This window comes from Durotheca rogersii (genome assembly GCF_024521655.1).
Source record: "Durotheca rogersii strain YMJ 92031201 chromosome Unknown GGS23scaffold_54, whole genome shotgun sequence".
Classification (NCBI taxonomy): domain Eukaryota; kingdom Fungi; phylum Ascomycota; class Sordariomycetes; order Xylariales; family Xylariaceae; genus Durotheca; species Durotheca rogersii.
Genome location: NW_026251285.1, coordinates 37,141 through 58,140, shown reverse-complemented (window position 1 = coordinate 58,140; position 21,000 = coordinate 37,141). Strand labels below are relative to the sequence as shown.

The 21,000-nt window shown below is 43.4% G+C and overlaps 2 protein-coding genes across 2 annotated transcripts; both read left to right on the top strand.

Moving 5' to 3' along the window:
* The first annotated feature begins 1,043 nt into the window (after window positions 1-1,043).
* On the top strand, window positions 1,044-2,221 carry GGS23DRAFT_443307 (uncharacterized protein). The gene is made up of 2 exons (XM_051513945.1): window positions 1,044-1,961; window positions 2,141-2,221. The coding sequence occupies exon 1, from the start codon at window positions 1,221-1,223 to the stop codon at window positions 1,818-1,820; it is 600 nt and encodes a 199-aa protein (XP_051367247.1). The 5' UTR covers window positions 1,044-1,220; the 3' UTR covers window positions 1,821-1,961; window positions 2,141-2,221.
* Window positions 1,957-3,672, top strand: GGS23DRAFT_443312 (uncharacterized protein). The gene is made up of 4 exons (XM_051513946.1): window positions 1,957-1,961; window positions 2,141-2,773; window positions 2,841-3,188; window positions 3,248-3,672. Exons 2-4 carry the CDS (start codon window positions 2,444-2,446, stop codon window positions 3,614-3,616), a joined length of 1,047 nt encoding a protein of 348 aa, XP_051367246.1. The 5' UTR covers window positions 1,957-1,961; window positions 2,141-2,443; the 3' UTR covers window positions 3,617-3,672.
* Window positions 3,673-21,000: the final 17,328 nt, after the last annotated feature.

Sequence of the window (21,000 nt, the reverse complement as noted above, 5' to 3'; positions counted from 1 at the left end):
GTTGAACCAGCCCTTATATGCCTCCATACCGCACAGCGTAAATGTAGGCGTCTACGTTTTACGCAACATTACAGAAGGTCAGTCAATTGCGTACCTACGCTTACTCGGAGAAAGCGATCTCAGCCTTCTCCCGACCGACTGAAGCCACGAAGATGACTTCTATGCAGCTCCCAGACCCCTCGCTACGCGAAACAATGAGCCTCAAAGGAGACCCCAGATCCCGAGTTCCCAGTCGCCGGGACACATTGCCAGGAATTGTTTTGGGGCATCTTCAGCTTTGTACATGCCACTAGTGAAGTAACGTCCTGTGTTTTCCGGACGGGTGGTGGAGGTATCGAGCTGGGTCGGGTCTCGGTGTTCAGCAAGCCGGATCGAAGCGTCCGACAGCGCCCCGATCGCAGAGCTCGTGAAAATACCGCCGCATGTACGGCCAATAGCTCTCTACCTCTTCATAGCCCGATCGACGTATTAGCTCCAAGAACTGTGCTGTCCAGGTACGGATCGGCCACCTAGGACGATGAACGAAGGCAAGGAAGTATTAATCCATATCTACCTTCCCAGCCCTTGGGTATATCGTAACACATCAGGGAACTGCGTATACACAACAAACAACGGAGGGGGCATGCCGTCTTGGCCCAGTTTGCGTCAACGGCTTTGGTGAAAGTAAAAAGCTTTCCCCGGAGGGCAATCCGGCCACGGTACTTGGTCCGCTGAAAAACAGCCAGGAGACGAGGAGTGGTGGCGGAGTAAGAACACCAACTCAGCTGGATCGGCAACGGGGCTCCGGCGTACCCAGGACAGCTTCCGGAGCTGTGAGTACCCGGGTATGTCGATATCAGCGTTCTGGTATCGATAGAAAAGCTCATAGGTAGGTAGGTAGTCACGAGAGAAGCAGGTTACAAACGGGGTTACAAACGGAGTCGCAAACGGAGTTACAAACATAAAAGGCTTCCAAGCGAGACACGTCCCGCACCGAGTCGCGCGCAACCATACCATAGCCAGCCCATAACTTTTAACGACAACCGAATCAACAGAGCAGATAAACCATAGTGTTTTTAGACGCCCCCCCCGGCCGACGTTCGTGGCGCTTTTGTCTAGATCTGCGCACAAGGCAGAGGCACCTACCGGCCTTTTTTTATCTCAATCCTCCTTAGGAAGTAATTAGGTAGTCTTAACGCTTCTTTGAGACTACCGATTCTCCGACACAGGGTCACATTAACATGGATTCAAAGCCAGAAGCTTCGCCTCCGTCAGTCGCTATGGCCCGAGCCCAGGCTACAACCGCACCGCCGCCAAGTACGCCAGCATCCATCCCAGCCGTTATCGTCCGGTGCGAGGGCGAGAAGAGTAAATTCGCGCCTTGGTCCGCCACCGCAATCAAGGCTGATCACCCAGTCTTCTCCAATTCCGTACCTCCCGTTCCCGGACGCATCGAGATCCCGCTGGTCCTGCACCGTGTCGGCACTCAGTCCGTAAACCAGGCCAGCCTCGACAACCAGATCGCCACCTACCTCAACATAGATTCAGAGTCTGGGTTTGCCCCCCCGGCGTGGCAGTCCCGCGTCGGCACCGTGCTGGTGGCGCGGAAGGACGGGAAACCGTTGCTTCCCCACCATCTGGAAGGCGTATGGATGTATTGCGACCGCATCCTGGACGTCTTCGGGGAAGGGGGAGGCCCGCCGACACGTTTTTATACCAGACAAGCGTTCGAGAAGTGGTGGAAGGGCTATTGCGAAGAACAGAAGCAGTTCCGGAAGGGGACCGGGGGCGAGGAGGACCCGGATGATTGGCGGGCGGTCAGGTCGCCCTACGAGATGTAGAGTTTCAGATCCCGAATAAGATCTGTATTTGTATATTGTGCTATCCCGAGATCGTTACCAGAGAACTTGTACAGAGAGACATCTGTTCAAAGGGAAGCATATGCCTTAGGTGCCTGGCTGCACTCGGGGGGCCGCAGCCATGTAGGTAATATCCGCCTCCTATCGGGTGATGGAGCTTGGCTCCCTCTCCCCCTCGCGTCAGAATCTCCTTTTCTCCCTTGCCCATCCGATTCCCCATCGCCTTCTCTGGGATGCGAAGTGTCCCTCTAAGCTGTTATGTGAAAGATACTAACACGTGTATATGATAATCCCATCCGAAGGCTGTGTAGAACTTCCTCAAGCCCGAAGCAAGTTAGGCAGAATGTTGGTGGCGAATGATGGTCCAGGCCCGTGCGGCCTAGCTGCTAAGACTGCGTCGAGGCCAGTCTTTTTTGATGTTGGGATTAACGAAGGCTCTAGCAGGCCAGGCCAATGGTCTTTGCCCTGTTCGAGATGCCCTGAGTATATTAAGCCTAACGGCTGCTTATTCCAACCTTGATCCTCGCGAATTATTGCGGCGATTGAAGCCGAGCAGCTATCCCCGCATCAAAGCTCAGATTCCCTTTCACTAAAGTGGTGCCGTCATGGCGCAAATGAACACTAGAGAGCCCGGGGCTGCGGATTTTGATGTCGAAACCCAAGAACGAGACGCTGCGAGCTTACAAAACCCACACCGCGAAATCTTAACACGGGCCATTCTCAATGTCCTGTCAGGTCCAATCGCAAAGATAACCTATGGCCAGATTGTGAACGGGCTTCCTCTTTCTGAAGTCACGTTGGATAGTTACGAGGGTACCATTGCTCGTGGACATCCCCTACTTGATCAACATCTGGAGCTGTCCTCAAAAGTTCTCGACAAGCTCGATCAGCTCTACTCGACCTTTGACCCTGAAACATTAAGAATGAGCTCGACGGTGGGTGGACTATGTCTTTGTTTTGCCTCTTGGGTTTGGGGACTAATTGACTTTGTTCTCTTTCCAGCTTCTCTCTGCTTTCCGAGCTGCTAGTCCTGGGTCCAGAGCCTTTCACATACGCCTAATTGGGCTAGTCGCTAGATCCGTTCATCAGATTGCCGTCTTGCTGTTCAAGCAGAGTCAGATACGTCCTGAAAGCGACCCTCTCCTATCGTGGCGGCCGAGCGAGGATTCAATGTCCCGCTCGTATCCAAAGGGATTTCCCCCGACCTTTTTTGCGCACAAATGGTACCGGGACTATGACCAATATCCTGAAGGCGTCGCTGATGGTGTGGGATATTGGGCTGAATCACGTATACTAGGGGGGGTGGTTGTATTCGACAGACGAACACCTGGGTCCGCGGAAGACGTCGAGGTATAGGGCTATTGATCCCAAGTTTTCCACGTTGATTTAAGAGCTAACTATACAACCAGACCGATGCGATATACTTGCATTCTGACAACCGAGACGGTACGTATCGTATCTACCGTCTACTTGACAACCAGAAGCAACAGCTGTTACAGTTTTTGCTCTCTGAAGTGCCACCATCATCATGCCCGCTTCCAATCCATGGCAATATGGATAACCGCAACCGTGTCGACCCTGAGGAACCGATGAAAGACACAGGGATCTATCGTGACAAATGGGAACGTAAATTGCGGCCGGATGATGAGGGGGATGCTCGTCTTAGGGATGTCATAGATGATTTCAACTACGTATCATACGACGAATGGGCAGATGCGCAATACCGGGCGATGATAATGAGAGAAAGACGTGAGCTAGGAGAGCATCTTGCGTGGTAACTACCCAGGTGTTTTTGTAAACTAATACAACAATGATCGTTCATCATGACGACCTTATTCTGTGCCGTCGGTGTGTGGCTCCCTTTACAGCAGCGGAAACATTTCCCCGAAGTTAAGGATCCAACCTGACCTTGAAGAAAGTCGAGAAATAAAATAATAATAATAATAATAATAGTTTAGCCATGATGGGAAACGGGAAGCAGCATATTATGCCGCCCCTCCACCCTCCCCTGGCGGCTCTATGAGCTGCGCCTTTCACCTAAAACTGGATGACTGAACATTAGCATCCAACCTGATTATAGAACTGGCCACCAAGGAGACCAAATGCTGCCCCACTTGTCGACTTTAAAGGTGCTGTTGGTTCCGATTCTTCACAGCCCAGCGCTTCGAGAGAACGGGGCGTTTGATATTCCCCGAGACCTTGATGCTCAAAGTCTGGGTAGAGCCCCGCAAGAGCGCGCCTTAAGAGCAACGACGTTCGAGACTTCTCGTCAGCTGTCGGCCATGGGTTACGTGTCAGGATTACACCTCATGGCCACTGTAACGGCCCTCGACAGCTTAGAACTATTCCGTCTAACTCGTTCCTGCCGTGACGATAGCCTCGAACCAGATACCTTGCAACCAGACGTGCGTGTGACTCGGATATGGAGGCTAAAGATGCCTTGCCGTCCCCGCACCATCCTCGTGTGCCTCGACAACCCCAAACCGCAGTGATGTGAGTCAATACAGCGCATGATTCCGCCACACGGCACGGTCATCACAGAGAACATTCTCGGGGAGGCACAGTACACGTAGGGAGACAGGTATTCGTACCAGTACTTATAGGTGTGAACGTGGTTGGGGCGATTGCATGTCTTCTACATACCCACCAACGCAAGCCCTGAATGTTGACACCACTTAAGGCAATCAATTCTACCTATTCATACTGGGGCTTAGGGCCATACCACGGGCTCCTTCTTGGCCTGTGGCCTTGGGTAACATTGCTCATGACCTGGTTACTTCTTTTTTAAGCTACGCCAATGGTGTTCTAGGTATTACTCTAGGAGGTATTGGTTCCTAACACTACCTTTCTAACATTAGCGCGTTGCGCGCAACGTCCGCGCTAAGCTGTATTCTTGAATAAGAACATTTCCTCATTAGCTCTATCTCTACCGGTTTTAAATTATTAGGATACATTTTCAGGTGGCTCCGTGAGGAGGCTGCAGAGTTCGGCTTCGGTGCCCATCGCTTGTTCCATGTTCTTCATTCGTTTCCTATTTGATTCACGATTTTATACATGTCGCAGAACTTCTGGATTTCCCGTGAAGCCAGAGTAGTTGACAAGCAGTTGAGTATTTCCTGTCGTGGGCTCTCCTGTGCCTTCCTAGCATGCAACAGGGAATCATAAAGGTTTCTTAGTACACATTGCTTCAGCACCAAGGTAAGCCCCAGAATTAAAAGGAGGCAGAATATCTCCTCCCTCAAGAGAGGGTAGACTCTGCGTTGAATACATGACTGTTAACTAACCCTCCCGGCCCCAAAATCTGCCTTGACTGTCCTGACAGCTTTAAAATCTGCCCGAGGCAGGAATTGCAAGTGGAAGAATGCAGACTTGATCCCAACAGACAATATTGTGGGCCTCCCCCCTGTTCCCAACTCGCGGGGGGGTGACGATTGAAATATGTATCTTTCGCTTTGCTTGTTTTACTTCACGATGTTATGACCATCTCCTTTATCTCTGCACCCTTCATTCTAACTTAGGAACAATGCCTGCTGAAGCAGCCGGCTGAAGTTACAGCCTACCGACCCAGAAGCTTCATAATGATCCAGTCGACGCGCTGCTGTTCTTGGGAGGATAGTTTGTGGACGCCTGTGGGGACCGTGGGGTGGGTGGTTGCCAAGGTTGAGGCCATGAGGGCGGATAAGTAAAAAGGGGGGGAGGGGAGGAAGACAGAAACAAAGGAGATGAGGAGGACGGTCATAATAACAACAATGAATATGGAGTTGATGTGTGTTTGCAGAATGCCGGACTGGCCACAGAAAAGGCACATCAGCCGGGCAGTAAGCGCCGTGGCAGAGGAGGCGTTGTTAAAGATCGACAGCAGGGGGTAGAAAGAGGCAACCGTTTCCGGGATAAACGGTCGTGGCCGAGAGAGGGCGTCCAGCAGGTGCTATAGAGCAACACTGCCGGAGGGAGGCCGGGGGTAATCGTGGCTGAGAAGAGTGGAGGGTCAGTAGCATGTTGGGGAGGCCACGAGACAGAGAGAGGGGAGGTGGAAATAGAATAAACGGCGAAAATGAGAGATGGGGGACGGAATATAAGACACTGAATAACGTGCTAAACTGTAATGTTGGTTTCTATATCCCTTGTTGGTTGTTGCTATCCTTGGCTTGCAGGGTATCAACGCCAACCAGGCCGACTTCGAAGTCCAATGAAAATATAGAAACTCTCCCTTTGGTTTCCTACGTACCTAAGCACTGGGCTGTGCCTACAGTCGGCCAGGCCATCATGTAATAATCTCATACCAACAACGACATGAACAGACACCAACAGCCCTATAGCAATACCACCGCAGAAGCCCTTAATGACTGGACTTTCCCATGTCAATAGATTTCACTATATATATCTGCTTCAACCCATCTCAGCCCTGAGTCCTCTCTCATACAGAAGTCTCCCAACCACAAACACCCTCTCTGTCTCCGTTGTCTTCTATCTCCCTTTATTGCGAAATACCTAAACTGGTGTCTATCCCGGAGCTGTCCTATTTGTCTATCTCACCATCTTTACCACATACTTTTCTAAGTTAATCATATACTCATATTCATTTCGGATATATCTCTCTACATTGCTCTCACTTGACCTGCTTTTCAAGAGCTCAAGGTCCATTCGCGTAAGAAAACATTATACTCTACGTGAATCTCTTAGAATCTTATGCTAATATACCGGGCCCATGCTAGAAATAAACCACCTCTACAATGAGCAACATCGACTGCCCTAAGTGCGCTGGAGATGGCATCTATGAGGTGAAGGTTGAAGAATGGGTGGAAGTTACTTGTGGGTGCGGTAATAACCCAGACTGCGACAACTGCGGGGGGGATGGGGTGTATTCTGAATGGCAAATGCGAATTGAGTACGTGGATTGCGAATGTTCTTAGTAGGTACTAGTGTCATCTAGTATCACGCTGGAGGTCCTGTTTGGAAATGAAACAACACTTATTCGACTTGCGTTTTTTAATTTTGGTGCAGGAGCTACAAATACAGCTGTTATTAACAGGAGAGTAAGGATGATGCAAGCACGAGCCTATAGTTTCTAACGGTCCTCGTCCTTGTTGTAACAGTCCCTAAGGCCTTTGTTCAGTGCCTCAGCTCCCTGCTGGTATTACATAGGCAAGTGAACATTTATATCCCATAGCTGGCTGTTAAGCTCGACGATCTCTGTCGCTGTTATTACCGAAAACTCCAGGTTGCTTGTTTCTGTCTTTAATTCGAAGGCTTGATCATTATCTTACAGAGATAACTACGACTTGGGAGTTGTAGGCATCATTGGTAAGGTAACTGGGACGCACGATGCTAGAGATAACTGCGTAAAGGAAGACAATCAAGTGTAAAGGGGAGCTACATTAAGTGGGAAAGGGCTATTAAGGCAAAGATGAGGGAGCAGTAAAGGTGCGCTGCTCATCTCGGTTCAAGGGGAACAGTCCTGGAAGAAAGCGTTGTCTTCAGCGTCTCCACCTGCCAGAGAAATGTGCAGAGATGAGAAATGCCGTCGATGCTCTTAAAGAGCAAGACAGAAATTCGATGTTAAGGATGTAAGATGGATCATGGCACCTAGCCATTACAGTAGCAGCTAGATTCAGTTACTATATATAATTTTAGAGGCTATCTCTATTAATTGCCACGAAGCGATTTAAACGTAGCCAGCTGCTGCAATGGGGGGAAGGATATAAAGGCATAATAAATAAGAATACGCCGTTGGTTTTTCTAACGTAATATAAAACGCCTAGACTCCTAGTAACATGATATAACTACAGGTCGAACTTTATTTTTACGTACTTTTCATTCAATACTTTGTGATTATTAAATATAATAATCTGTAAATCAAACTTGGCTATAAAATCCTCTTAGCTTTCTTTTGTTATAATTTACCCCGGCTCTATTGTCTTAATTATTAAAGGCAATATAAAACGGCTTGGTTAAGTAATAGATTCAGAACTGCTGCTATCGTTACTATTAACAACGCTACATTAAGCGGTTAAGAATCTCTGGATCCGGCTACCAACCACACCACCCTAATAGCTCCTTTAAGGTTAGATACATGCATATTCTAAACGAGCTCATTCTGTCAAAACCCTTTTCTATCCAGATTTCAAGCGCCCTTCCCAAGATACCGGAAAACCACGGACTCCAGGTTTACTCTGTTAGAAGCTGGTATCGCGCACCGGCCCTTATTCTGTATGCTTCGCGCTAAGAATTACGTAGTCAGCGCGTTATGTACGTGACAAGGTCCTAATTCGCATCAGGATATCCATTACAAAAGTTGGTTCAACCTTCTAACAAGGTATCAGCAATCATTCTCACGCTCCACTGTACTATGCCCGTTTCCGCCGCGTCCCGAAAGTCATCCCCATGATCTTCATTCGTAGCTTTGCTGGATCCTGCTGGGCGACGGTGATGGAACAGCATCGACTCCAGCGTCAGGCGGTTGTGGTGCTTGTACCCTTGGACACCCGCGCGGAAGAACCGCGGATTGATGCCAAACGTGTCACTAACATCTCTGAGTGCAATTTTATGCAGGATTTGCCTCGCAGCCTTTTGCGTAATCACGTAGCCTCGAGTGCAGACGCCCTCCTAGACGCGGTGCGCTGCTCGCATGCACCCCGGATACCGCTCTTTCAACATGAAGGGAACGTTGAAGATCCATCCGTTTCTAGGAACGGTTATGTCGTTGGTGTAGACCACCCGGCCCTTAGGTCCTAACGTTTGGTTGGCGAACGGGAACTGCATACTGCAGTAGCCGATCCAGAGGACATCCCAGCTATATCCGTACGCTGCAAATTCTAGGGGCAACGTAGTTAGGAGATGATGGAAGGGGACATCGGGAACGGCTCCGGGTGATTCATCTGATGCGGTCGGATAAGTACGGTCGGCGTAAGAGTTTGGAGACGCTTGTAGGTTTTAAGACGGCAAAGTACGCAGAGTAACTTCAAGGACGCTAAACGAAAGCCTGACGAACGGTGCAGGGGTAAATGAAATTGTCGAGAGTCTAGAAACAGAGGCAGTAAAGTCCAGGCTGCTACGGCTGGTTGCCATAGGCAGCGATTACTAAGGGTTGCTTAGGTTAATGCTAGCAATATCGTACTGCCTCTTTACCTGACGGACGGTAGATTAAGGCAGGCTAGTTCTGGGAAGAGGAAGACTGCACCGGCCAGGCGGTCTTCTAAGCCTTCCTATGGTAAGGCGCGGTTGGTCTGGTGCTAGAAACGGCACCAGGTAACGGGAAGCTGGCTCTGGGGGTTACAATCAGTGGGCCGTAACAGATGCGGTCTAGCTGCCGGCTTAGTGAATAACTATCCCGGCTCGCGCCCGGGTTGTCTATGAGAAGATGTTAAAGAAAGTCTCTAGATCGTCGCCTTCGCCTGATTGGTACTTGGGGCACTGTGGCACAAGAGGAGGAACTCCAGACACGCAGTTGCACAGGGTTATATGCCGCGCTTTTTAAGGAGGAATGATGTCGTCGCTAAAGAGGCGAGGATTTCCGAGGAAGGGCTGTATCTGGCTGGAGAGGACGGATGCGCGTGCTGGTGGGCTTAGGGTAGGTTATTCCCTTGCAACCTTCTGTTTGCGTGGCCATTTGGCAACCGGAGTCCGCTAAAGGGACTTGCCACCCTTTTGACTAATTAGTAGCAACTAGTCTATTAGGAAATAGAAGGCCATGGATTGGCCAGTATATACCTTACACACCCTCGGGCTCCCCGTATGGTTAACCGAATTGACGGCAAACTACTTAGCTGACTACATAACGAAGCTCTCGGTTAACAGGAAGACGGCCCCGGCATGCCCCTTGGGGCAGTACGCTCCCGTGGGCCCGCACGATCCTCACCGCGGTCCTACGGAGCACCGCTACGTACGGTACTGGTGTCTTTATCCCTAATGATGAAAGCCGACGCCCGGCACCACCCCTCGATACCGTTTTCCACGGCTACCTCCGCGCCGTCTTAGGAGCGCACCGCTCGACCCCTGCCTATTTACTAGGTTGCCCCTGCGGCGCCGACGACGAAACCCCGGCCCACGTCCTCCTAGACTGTCCCGACACTTCCGTCCGGCCCCTCGGATGGCCGCAGATCCCGCGTAGACTCGAATACCGCTTACGGACGGGACGGAAGGCCAGGCAGCTCCTCCGTTGGCTGGTGCGTAGGACGGCTGCCAAAATACCGGCCAGCCAACGAATTCGAGGGGACATCGACGCCGTGATACGGCACCGTCTTCCAGCCTCCCTTCCCCTCCTCTCCTCCTCCAATTCAATAAAACTTTCTTTCTCCTATTCCTTTGTCGTATTTTACATAGCATCGGACCCTATCTTCACTTAGCACTGCGATAGCTTTTTCCCCAAGCTAACGACCTGAACGATTTTAGCTTTTATAATTGTATCACGGAGGAAAATCCTACTTGTATAAGCCTATATCTACAAGTGGTAGAATACAGGCGCTTACATTTTACCCATCATACTACGTATTGATATCTCACAAAAGTATCAGTACTTCGAATTATTAAACTACCGGACCTCCGGTAGCATTAACGAGAGTTATCAAAACACTGTTCTAAAGTAACGGGTAGTTATAGTCGCAGGTGCCCTTTGACGATTACTAGAGCTCTCCCTCCAACTGTAATGGGCGAACTATCAAGGACCACGAGCAAATACTATCAGATGTTCCCTGTAGAACTACCTGTGCTCAGTATCAAGTATGTGGATCATGAAGTACCACATGACGCAGCTACGTGCATAAAGGCGTCAGGTGGTAAAGAACTTCCCAGATTTAAAAATAATCTTTTGTCTAGGTATCCCATTATCTCAATGAGCCGTATTTATGGACCTGTAACGCCTTGTGCTATACCAACAAAGTAGCCAAAGAAGGTCACAAAGGTATTGCCGATTTAAGTGATTTCATCTGCGCTATATTAATTAAAAGAGACCTTTGAGGCTTACGGGGTTACTAGAGTGACATGGAGGAACAGAGTAATCCAACTATATAATCCGCATAGCCCTCCACAATTTCTTCCTAAACTTCACCACTCAAACACTATTACATATCACAACAGCGCAACAACACGACAACATACTCATTCTTTTGACACGAATCGTCCAAGTATATCTATTACAAGAAAACCAGAAAGAAATAAAACCGTCAATATGAAGACCACTTCCGCCAGCACTCAGAAGGCCACTCGTCCAAACAAGGGACTCTTCGACTTCAGCGACTCCGACAGCGGGCTCAACGCAGGCAGCAGCGGCGCGGGATCGGGCCTCTGCTCGGTTATGTAAGGGTCCGGGCCCCACCTCGGGCTGCTCGAGTAGCGGCAAATACACACTCTCGTTACATGTACATTAGGGAATAATCAGGAGGGTGGGAAGACCGGCGGCTTGGGATGATGTTCGGGAAGTAAGCGGCTGAGGGAGGAAGGGGGTTCGAGGGTAGTGATTTCTTTGCTTTTTCGACAACTGGTTCTATTTTAGTAGTCATCACAATGATCAGAGCTCTGGTTTGGAGGAAACTCGCTTGTTCCCGGGTCTTGTGTGCGATGCGAACTTTTGTTTTATACCTACGACAATAACCACTGTAATGGTTAGATTCTTATCCAATATAAAATACGTCGAAGCACTCTGCGCTTCTCTGCGTTTTCGTGCCGAAAACCTAGGACCTCTCCGAAGGCCAAGGAGAAAGGGGTAAGTAGAAATCGACGTTTAATTAAACTACGAAAAGGGATTAATTAGTAATCGACTCTTAATTAAACGGGGAGAAACTGACCTGGATTAATTTATATATAAATAGAATTATAATAAGGAGGAAATAGATACGTTAGTATTATAGGCTGTATCTATTAGAGAGCCCTGGCTAGTGCTAAGGAATGGTACGTGATTAGCCTCTTAGTACCTACGGAGGATAAGGCTAGCTATTATAAGTACGGCCTATAGCGTATACTTTTCCCCCTTTTCTTTTTATCGAGTTTTAAATCGTTAATATACGGCTTTTACTTAGTAAATAATGAGAAGGAGCAGAGCGTAATATTACAACCGTGCTATACTTATTAGTAGTAGTTAGTAGTAGTTAGTAGTAGTTAGTAGTAGTTAGTAGTAGTTAGTAGTAAAGGTATTTATCTTAATGTATTACTAAATTGGTTATAGTTATATAATCTATACTTTATATACTTCTTAATCTTTCGTTTTAAGGTACGTATTAAGAATAAATTATATATTTAAGATTAATAACTAAGAAATTAGGTAACGATTAATAAAAGGAGAAGAGAGATTTCTTATCTTTTATATAGACCTTTTTACTTAATAGCCGGTATATTTTTAGTTTCCGGGTACCGCTTTTAAGCCAGTTATCGTTATTAAGAATACTACCGTCCTTAAGCTAGTTATTCCTAGCGTTAAAATTAGCCGCTTGTATTATAGCAAGTAGAATAACCTTTCTTTTACTTCCCTTTTCGTATCTTATAATCTATATAGGTTAATACCTTCCTAACCGTAGTTCCTAATATTATCCTCCTTCTCCTTAAATTCTATCCTAAATTTTTAAAGATATATTCTTCTTTTTCTTTTATTTTAATTTTCTTATTAAAATACCTATTACTTGCTTTTCTCGTTATTAGATTACTTTCTGCGACCGTCGTCGTAATCGGCTTATATCAGCTTTAGTATTAATTATTAATTTATGGATACTTTATTTCCGTTACGTCCGATTATCTTTATTTTATTATATTACTAAGGACTTATCACGCAGGCACTCGCTCTTAGTAGCAAACACCTAGCTTACCTAAGCTGGTTAAGTACTTCTATATATACCTATAGATTACTCTATACTCTTTAGTAGATTTCCTTCTTTCTAATTAGTTAATATATATCTTTTTATCCGTATTTTATTACTCCCTTTACGCGTATGTTACGTAGGCATGCGCCCCTAGTGGGAACCACCTAGCTTACCTAAGCTGGTTGAGCACTTCTATATGTACTCGTAGATTGCTTCACACTCTCTAGTATCTTTCCTTCTTTTCTAGTTAGTCAATACATACCTTCTCACCCGCATTCCATTGCTCCCTTTACGCGCAACCTAGTAAGCTATACGTAGCTCTCGCTAGCTACGTAACAGCGCAACTTAATAAGTTATACGTAGCTTTTAATAGCTACGTAATAATTATAAGCCCGGGGTACTTCCAAAGAGCTATTATTACTTAGGTTATTCTAACGTAAGTAAGTATCGTATATTTATCCATCTCTTACATCTTACGATCATTTTCCTTTCTTTCATCTATACCGGTACTCTGCTCCCGTATTTAGTACTAGATAGTTACTTACCTATTTACTATATTAACGAATACGTCTAAACTCTCTCTAGATAAGATTCTAGTTAACGTATACCTACGAACTTACGATAAGTAGCTACGCCAGTTCCTTACGCTTAAGTCAATAGTTACTTAATTTAATATTTAGAAAGACGTTAATCTAAACGGAGTTAAGTTTAACTTTAATCGTATCGTAGTTAATATTCTTAAAGAATATATTACTTAAGAGAACGTTTTTCTTAAAGATAACTATAAGAAAGTAATCTATAAATAAGTATCGTTCAATACCAAAGATCAAGAAGATTAACCGATAAAGCTTAAGGCTCGTATTCGAATATAATAAATAGCTTCTTATAACAAACTCATTTCTTAATAAATAACGATCGAAGCTTAGATTATAGTTATTAATAAATAGTATAGGTGTTTTACGGTTAGATTCTCGTATTTATCTCTATAGGTCTTCTTAAGGTAATTAATATAGAGATTTAATTCCTAGAGCTCGATTCGATTATTTAGAACCTCGTAAAGATTTTCTGTAAGTAAATTACTCCTACTAAGGTAGCTATTAAAACGCTCGTAAAGCGAGAGTACCGTAAGGTACTTTAAAGAGTAAGGGTAAGTACCTGGTAAAGAAGGAGCAGAACGTACACAATACTAGAATCCCGGATAGGGTTACTCGAAAGTATACTTTATCGAAGACTATAATACGTATAATGGTCTAAGATAGATAAAACTAATATCGCTATACTAACCGAGAGACGAGGAATCTAATATAGTTATCGTATCTTAGGTATCCCTCTTAGTTATAGAGATATAATAGTCGCTAACCCGAAGGTATAAGAGGTAAGGGAAGAAACGAGACTAAACGTAAAAGTTACTTATTTAGTTATAACGGTACGACGAAGCGACTTAAGCGCTCGTAATTAAGATAGATATACTAATCGAAAAACGACGAATCTAATAATAAAACGAATCTTTAATTAAAGTAAAAATAATAAAGATAGGAATCTAATTAAGTAATAATTTAGATAATAAGCTTAGTATAGCCCGTACTTATAGGAGCTATAGTTACTCTATATAGACATAAAGCCTATCGTAACGTATCACGTAATGTATCAAGAGGGCATGTCTTACCGTACTACTATAATACTTATAAAGCTACGTAAGAATAACTATGCAAATAACGTAAGTAACGATTAATCAAAACTAAAGATTAGAAGTATTCGCTTATCGAACGATATTAAGCGACGCTATTAATATACTAATAGTAAGGGATATTATTACGTAAGTTATACTCTTCGGTAATTATAAGGAATAACTTAGTTATATTACTATTAACTCAGATAGTTTTTTCACTTCGTTTAATAATAGGTAATAATTCGGTAGCTCGTTAAACATTAAATCGTATTAAACGCTTTCGGAAAGTACGAACGACTGGGGTAAAGCTTAGTTCGGTTAATTATTAGATTACGGTAGGAGTAATAATAAGAGTTAATTCGAATTTGAAAGCGTTACTTCCGTTAAAAGCTTACTTATTAGACGTAAATATAAAGAACGGAATAACATTAGGGATAAGAGAGAATACGGCCGCAGTGTTCATTCGATACCTCTTTTCTAAACTCGGTATAGTATCGTTAATAATAAAAAAGCGATTAATAGGCCGTCCGTAATTAAGAAAAAGAAAAGGACCGATAATTCTCGTCTAGCGAATAAACGTCGGCGCGACCGCGGTAATAATAATAAGAGAATTATTCTCCCCGTTCCGAGCTTTAATAAAAATACTTAATATATATAAAGATAGTTCTTTAAATACTCTATATTTACCGATAATCTTCTTAATAGCCTTTAACTTAACGACGGTTTAATTACGCGAAATAAGAATAAATATAGGCTTTTATTTAGTTATAATAATAAGCGCCCGGTTAAATCTCGGGATAGTTCGAATAACCTTTTTCGAGTCGTTTCCAGAGTCGCCTTTTATAGAGTTATCCGTAGATTCCATATCCTGAGGTACGAATTCGGAAGTATCTTTATTATTATTTAGTTCTATAACTCCTTACTTTCGAGTAATACGACGGACCTCCTTTCGCTTTAAATCTCTACGTACTTATTCTCTTTTAATATATCGAGCTCGTTATTCGTAGGCCTTACCTCTAAAGCTATTATCCTTATGAGTCCGCTTACGTATAACGGCCTTAGGCTTTAACTTAATTAAGAAAGCTCGAGAGAAGGACGGGACGCGACGGGGTATTATAGTGGTGCGGTGGATCTAGGCCACGTAGCCTTTTCGATGTTTATTTATATAGGTCGCGCACTTATATTTTCATTAGTTAGACTTAGACCTATAGATATTACGACCCATAGCTATTTACTCGTTTCTTATCATGCCTTTTTAGCCATCCTCCTTTACCCGTTTCTAGTTCCTTCCTCGTTCTTCCTTTTTCCTTTCCTAGCTGCCGTTTTCAGCTGGTCGATTAACTGATTATAGCTATTTACAGCTATATTCTTAGGTTAATCGGTACTAGGCTAGTTATTAGTAGTTAGGTAGTCCTTATTTCGTGCCTCCGTTAGCGTGCCTACGCTGCTCCTGTTTAGTAGCGACTACCTAGTAGCCTGAGCCGTAGCCTCACCAGTCTTAGGAGCGACTTTTTGCGACCGTTTTTATAGTTATCAGGTTCAGGATTCGTCGATCAGGAGATTCCCTATTTTTCAATTAATTAGGAGCTATTTTCGTAGCTCTAGAGCCGTTTTTTCGTGGCTTTTGGATTAAGCCTTTTCAGGTTAGGCATCAGGATCAACGGGAGGGCAGATAACCATAGCAACTATCTCTCAATAACCACGCCCTTCCATTAACTTTTAATCAGTTTACCTAAAAGCCCGTTCGCCGATTAATAGATCTATCTTATCCTCGTTTCTTCATTATCTCTTTTAAAGGAGCTATACCCGTTTTTACCCGGTTTCGCCTTCGTTTTTTACTAGTACCTAGATGGCAGTTTTCTCGCCCTTAGTTAATTTGACTCCGTTACCGCTACTACCTCTTTTTATACCCTCGCACGCGCTTAAAGGCATCCGTTCTTTACCGATTAATTTATTTTAATTATAAAAGGCTTACCGATAGCTCCGATCGCCCTTGTTTATCCCTGCCAGCTAGTTACGGCACCTAGGGAGGTTTCTCTTTAACCGATAGGTACCACGATACCCTTATAAGATACCGACAGACCTTATACCTACGAACCTAATCAGGGACCTACCGATTAACGCGAAAGACCCATATAGACGATACCGCGATACGAAATAGATACGATATTAAATAAAACAGCCTAGAAATAGTTATAGAATAGTTAGGATTACCTAGAGACCCCTTTTATCGCCCTTACCGATATATGGTTAGTAGGAAGAGCTTAGAGAGCCCCTAGAACTACGTACAGAGAAGGGATCGAGGATTAAGGGAAGCCCGGTAGATGCTGCCGGACGAATATAGGAACGGTTACCAGAAACGAGTCACAAAAACGGGCGTGAACAGGATATATTAGTTAGTTTATAGGATCAGGAATCAGTTGAAAAGGATCGGTAATAGCCATGAACGAGAAGGACGGGATTACGTTACATCGTATGGGATTATTTCTTTAGTTTCTTACGGGAGCTATTATAATAGGCTGCGCCTAGTTATAGAACCCTGGTTAGCATAGTACTAGGGTACGTAACCGCTCCTCCCGTATATAGCTAGCTCCTAAAGGCGCGGCCTTAGTAAAGCGTACCTTTCTTCCTTTTCCTCCTCGTATAGCTTCATTCCTTTAATTTATATCCTTTTACCTAGCGAATAACTCTTAAAACCGTAATAAAAAGCTATATCATTTTCTTCGTAAGGTTAGTACCTAAATATCCGATATCCGACTCCTAAATAACGGAAGATAAGTCCAAGGCCTAGGCGTAATCGAGCGCTTAGGAAGCGACGCTAGCTTATTACGTATTATTATAAGACCCTTACTTCTTAAATTCCATAAGAAAATATATAACCGATTTCCTACGAAGTAATTCCTTAATACCCGTACTACCGGTACCCGTATCCGTACTTAAGGTTATAGCTACCTTACCTACGGGCGTAAACGGAACTCGACGAAAATCCCTTAAGTAATACGAATAAAACGGAAAGGTTATATCGTTTTACTTCTACTTAGAAAAGCTATAAGCGAAAATCTTAATCGACGCCTCGGACGGCTTACTCGGTAATAATAACGCGATATAGTACTTTATCTTCGGTACGATACCCGAGGATCGGTAGCGGAAAATAAAATACTTCTGGAAATCCGGCGGTTTAAGAGGCGGGTTTTAACCTAAGGACTTATTAAGGTATATAAAAGAAACGTTCGGTAATATTTAAATTAAGAAGGACGCGTAATAAAAACTACGGAAACTACGGTAGAAAGAGGGAAAGACCTTCGGAAGCTTCTTACCCGACTTCGAAGAAATCCTAACGAACGTTAAAGGCTTTAATTAAAATAACGATAATAAGCTAACGTAACTAAAAGTAATATTATTTAACTACCTTTAAAATATATTAATCCCGATTTAAATATCCTAGGATTACTATACCTTTATCGCTTAAATTTATTTAATCGCGTAACGCTACGAATAAATAACCGAATTTAAGTAGCTCGCGAAGAAATTAAACGAAAATAAGCGTTACTCGACGACCCCGAGCTACGAATTAATATCCGCTACCTAGCGTTCGGATTCCGCCCGGATAGATATTTAAAGCGATACGATTATAACGGGCTTTATTAAATCGTAAGAAAAGCTCCGCTAAGCTTATAGCGGGTTTAATAACGGACCTAGTAATAATATCCGACGGATAAGGTAAGTACCTTAAGAGGAATACGAAAAAAGAAAGGCTTAGGGTAGCTACTTCCGCTACGGCGCTAGCTAATATTAGGTTAAGGACTACCTTTATTTACCGATTACTCGCCCGGGTAACTAAAGGCGGTTCTTATCCGTACCGATACGGATAACGTAAGTTATCGAATTATTATTAAAAAAACTAAAGGATATATTAGTTAATATAACGGCGGGAAAAGAATAGTTCCGTTATAAAGTCGGGCGACGAAGCCTAGCTAGGAGGTAATAAATAAATAAGAAGCTTATAAGGATAAAATAAAAAGTAATCCCTCGTTATTATTAATTATAGTTAATAAAACGTCGCTATCGGAAGCCTTTATAAACGAAGGTTACTTATGTTTTATAGTTATTAGTAAGGACTTATTTAAATCCCTTAATTTATCCCTTATTTCTATTTCTTCCCGTAGCATTAAAGGCGCTTTAAGCGCTATAAAAGAAGCGGTAATTTAAGGTATTACTTATATAACCCTAAAGATTAACGGATATACGTAATTAATATACGTATACGTTATTCCGTTATTAGAATTCTTAATAATTTTAGGAAAACCGTAATAAATATATAACGAAGTAGTTTCGTACCTATACGAAAACCGATTATAATACGGAAAAGTACGAATAAGCGTATAATATAAAGGAAAGGAACGTACGACCCCGCTTATAAAGGAATTAAAAGAGGCTTAATACGTATTAATTAATACGTTCGTAAGCTTAGTTAAGAGGATACGCCGTTATAAGAGAAAAGGAATAAATACGGAAGGTATATCGATATTCGCCGCCTCCTTAGTAAATATAAAGAAAGCCTTAAAGCCGAAGCCCGTAAAAACGAAAGCGGAGCTACGAAAGATAATCCTACGGGAGTTTTACGACCTATTCCCGTTATAGAAAAAGGAAGAAGCCGACCGTCTCGCCTCGTATCGCCCGGGTATTAACTATAAGATTAATATAAAAAAAGGACTAAACGGAAGAAAGAAACCGTTACCTTAAGGTTCCTTATATAGGATATCCCGGGAAGAGCTTTTAGTACTACGGAAAACGCTCCGCGACTTATTAAATAAGGGGTTTATCCGGGCTAGTAGCTCGGAAGTAAAAGCCTTAGTTCTCTTCGCCCGTAAGCTAAGAGGCGGTTTCCGATTTTACTACGATTACCGGGCGTTAAATCGCTTAACCCGAAGGAATCGTTACCCGCTTTCGTTTATCGGCGATACCTTACGTAACTTTACGTCGGTAAAGTAATTTACGAAGGTAGACGTAATCGCGGCCTTTTATAAGGTTTATATTACGGAAAGCGACGAATTTAAAACGGCGTTTAAAACCCGATACGGGTTATTCGAATAACTAATAATATCCTTCGGATTAATAAGCGTTCCGGTAACCTTCTAGAAATATATAAATAACGTTTTAAAGGAATTCCTCGACGACTTTACTAACGCTTATATAAACGATATCCTTATCTATACGAGCGGGTCCCGTAAAAATCATATAGCTAAAGTACGCATAGTTTTAAAGCGCTTCTACGAAGCCGGCCTTTACCTAAACCCCGGGAAATATAAATTCGTAATAACGATTATTAAGTACCTAGGGTTTATTATATACGCCGGTAAGGGAATATAAACGGACCCGGAAAAGATAAAAGTAATATTAAATTAAGAGGCTCTTACCTTAGTAAAAGAAGTTAGAAGCTTCCTAGGGTTCGTTAATTACTACCGTATATTTATCCTCGGATTTTCCGAGATTACCGCCTCCTTTATTACTTTAATAAAAAAGAATTAACCCTTTAAATAAAACCTTATTTACGAAGAGGCGTTTTAGCGCTTAAAGACTTTATTTACGTCGGCGTTTATTTTAACGTAATAGGACCTAAATAAGCTAACGTTTTTAGAAGTAAACTACTTAAGGTAGGCGCTCGGCGGCGTATTATCCTAATAGGCCGGGAAGAGGAAAAAGGTAGTAGCTTATTACTCTTAAAAATTAAAGCCGGCCGAGATTAATTACCCGATTTACGATAAGGAAATATTAGTTATTATTAAGTACTTAAAATAATAGGACGCCGAGTTAAGGAGCTATGAAAAATTTACTATCTTAACCGACCATAAGAACCTCGAATATTTTATAACCCGTTAACGCCTCTCGGAACGATAAGCGCGTTAAGTAAAGCTTTTATTCCGGTATAACTTCGACTTCGTTTACCGCGTTAATAATTAAGCCGCGGTTCCCGATACGCTTTTCCGAAAGAACTAAAACCGATTAAGTATAAACGATAAGGAATTACGATACTTATAACTTATCCTTAAAGGGACTCTTCGAAATTAAACCTACGTAATAATAACGTCTTAATCCGCCGGGCCCGATATTAAAGTTTTCGAAGATAACGAACTCTAATCCCTATAGGAGAAGACGGCGTACCTCGATACGCTATATTAATAAGCGTATTAAGTAGTAAAATAAAGCGCCCGTTCTTTCGCCCCGATTATAAAGTTAAAGGTATAAATCGCGGAGTATACGATTAACGCCGGAGGACGGTTATTATTTAGGAACCGGATATAGGTATTAAGAGGTCCGTTTCCCGGAAACGCGGGAATAAACTCCCGAGGTACGGATTAACTTAACGAACTACGAACGAAAATAATCCAGAAAGCCTACGATTTATACGTTATCGGTTACCCCGGCCGAAAGAATACTATAGCGATCCTAAGCCGAGACTTTTATTAACCGATACTTTATTAATACGTAAGGAGGTTTATCCGTAACTATAACGTTTACGGCCGCTTTAAGTTATAAAGGAAATATAAAAAAAGATTCCTTAAATCCCTCCTTATATTTAATCGTTACTTTAAGGATATATAAATAAACTTTATCGTAAACCTATCCTTATTAAAGGGTAACTAATATATATAAGTAATTAAAAACCGCTTAAATAAGACTATAATCCTCGAGCTTACGCTTATTA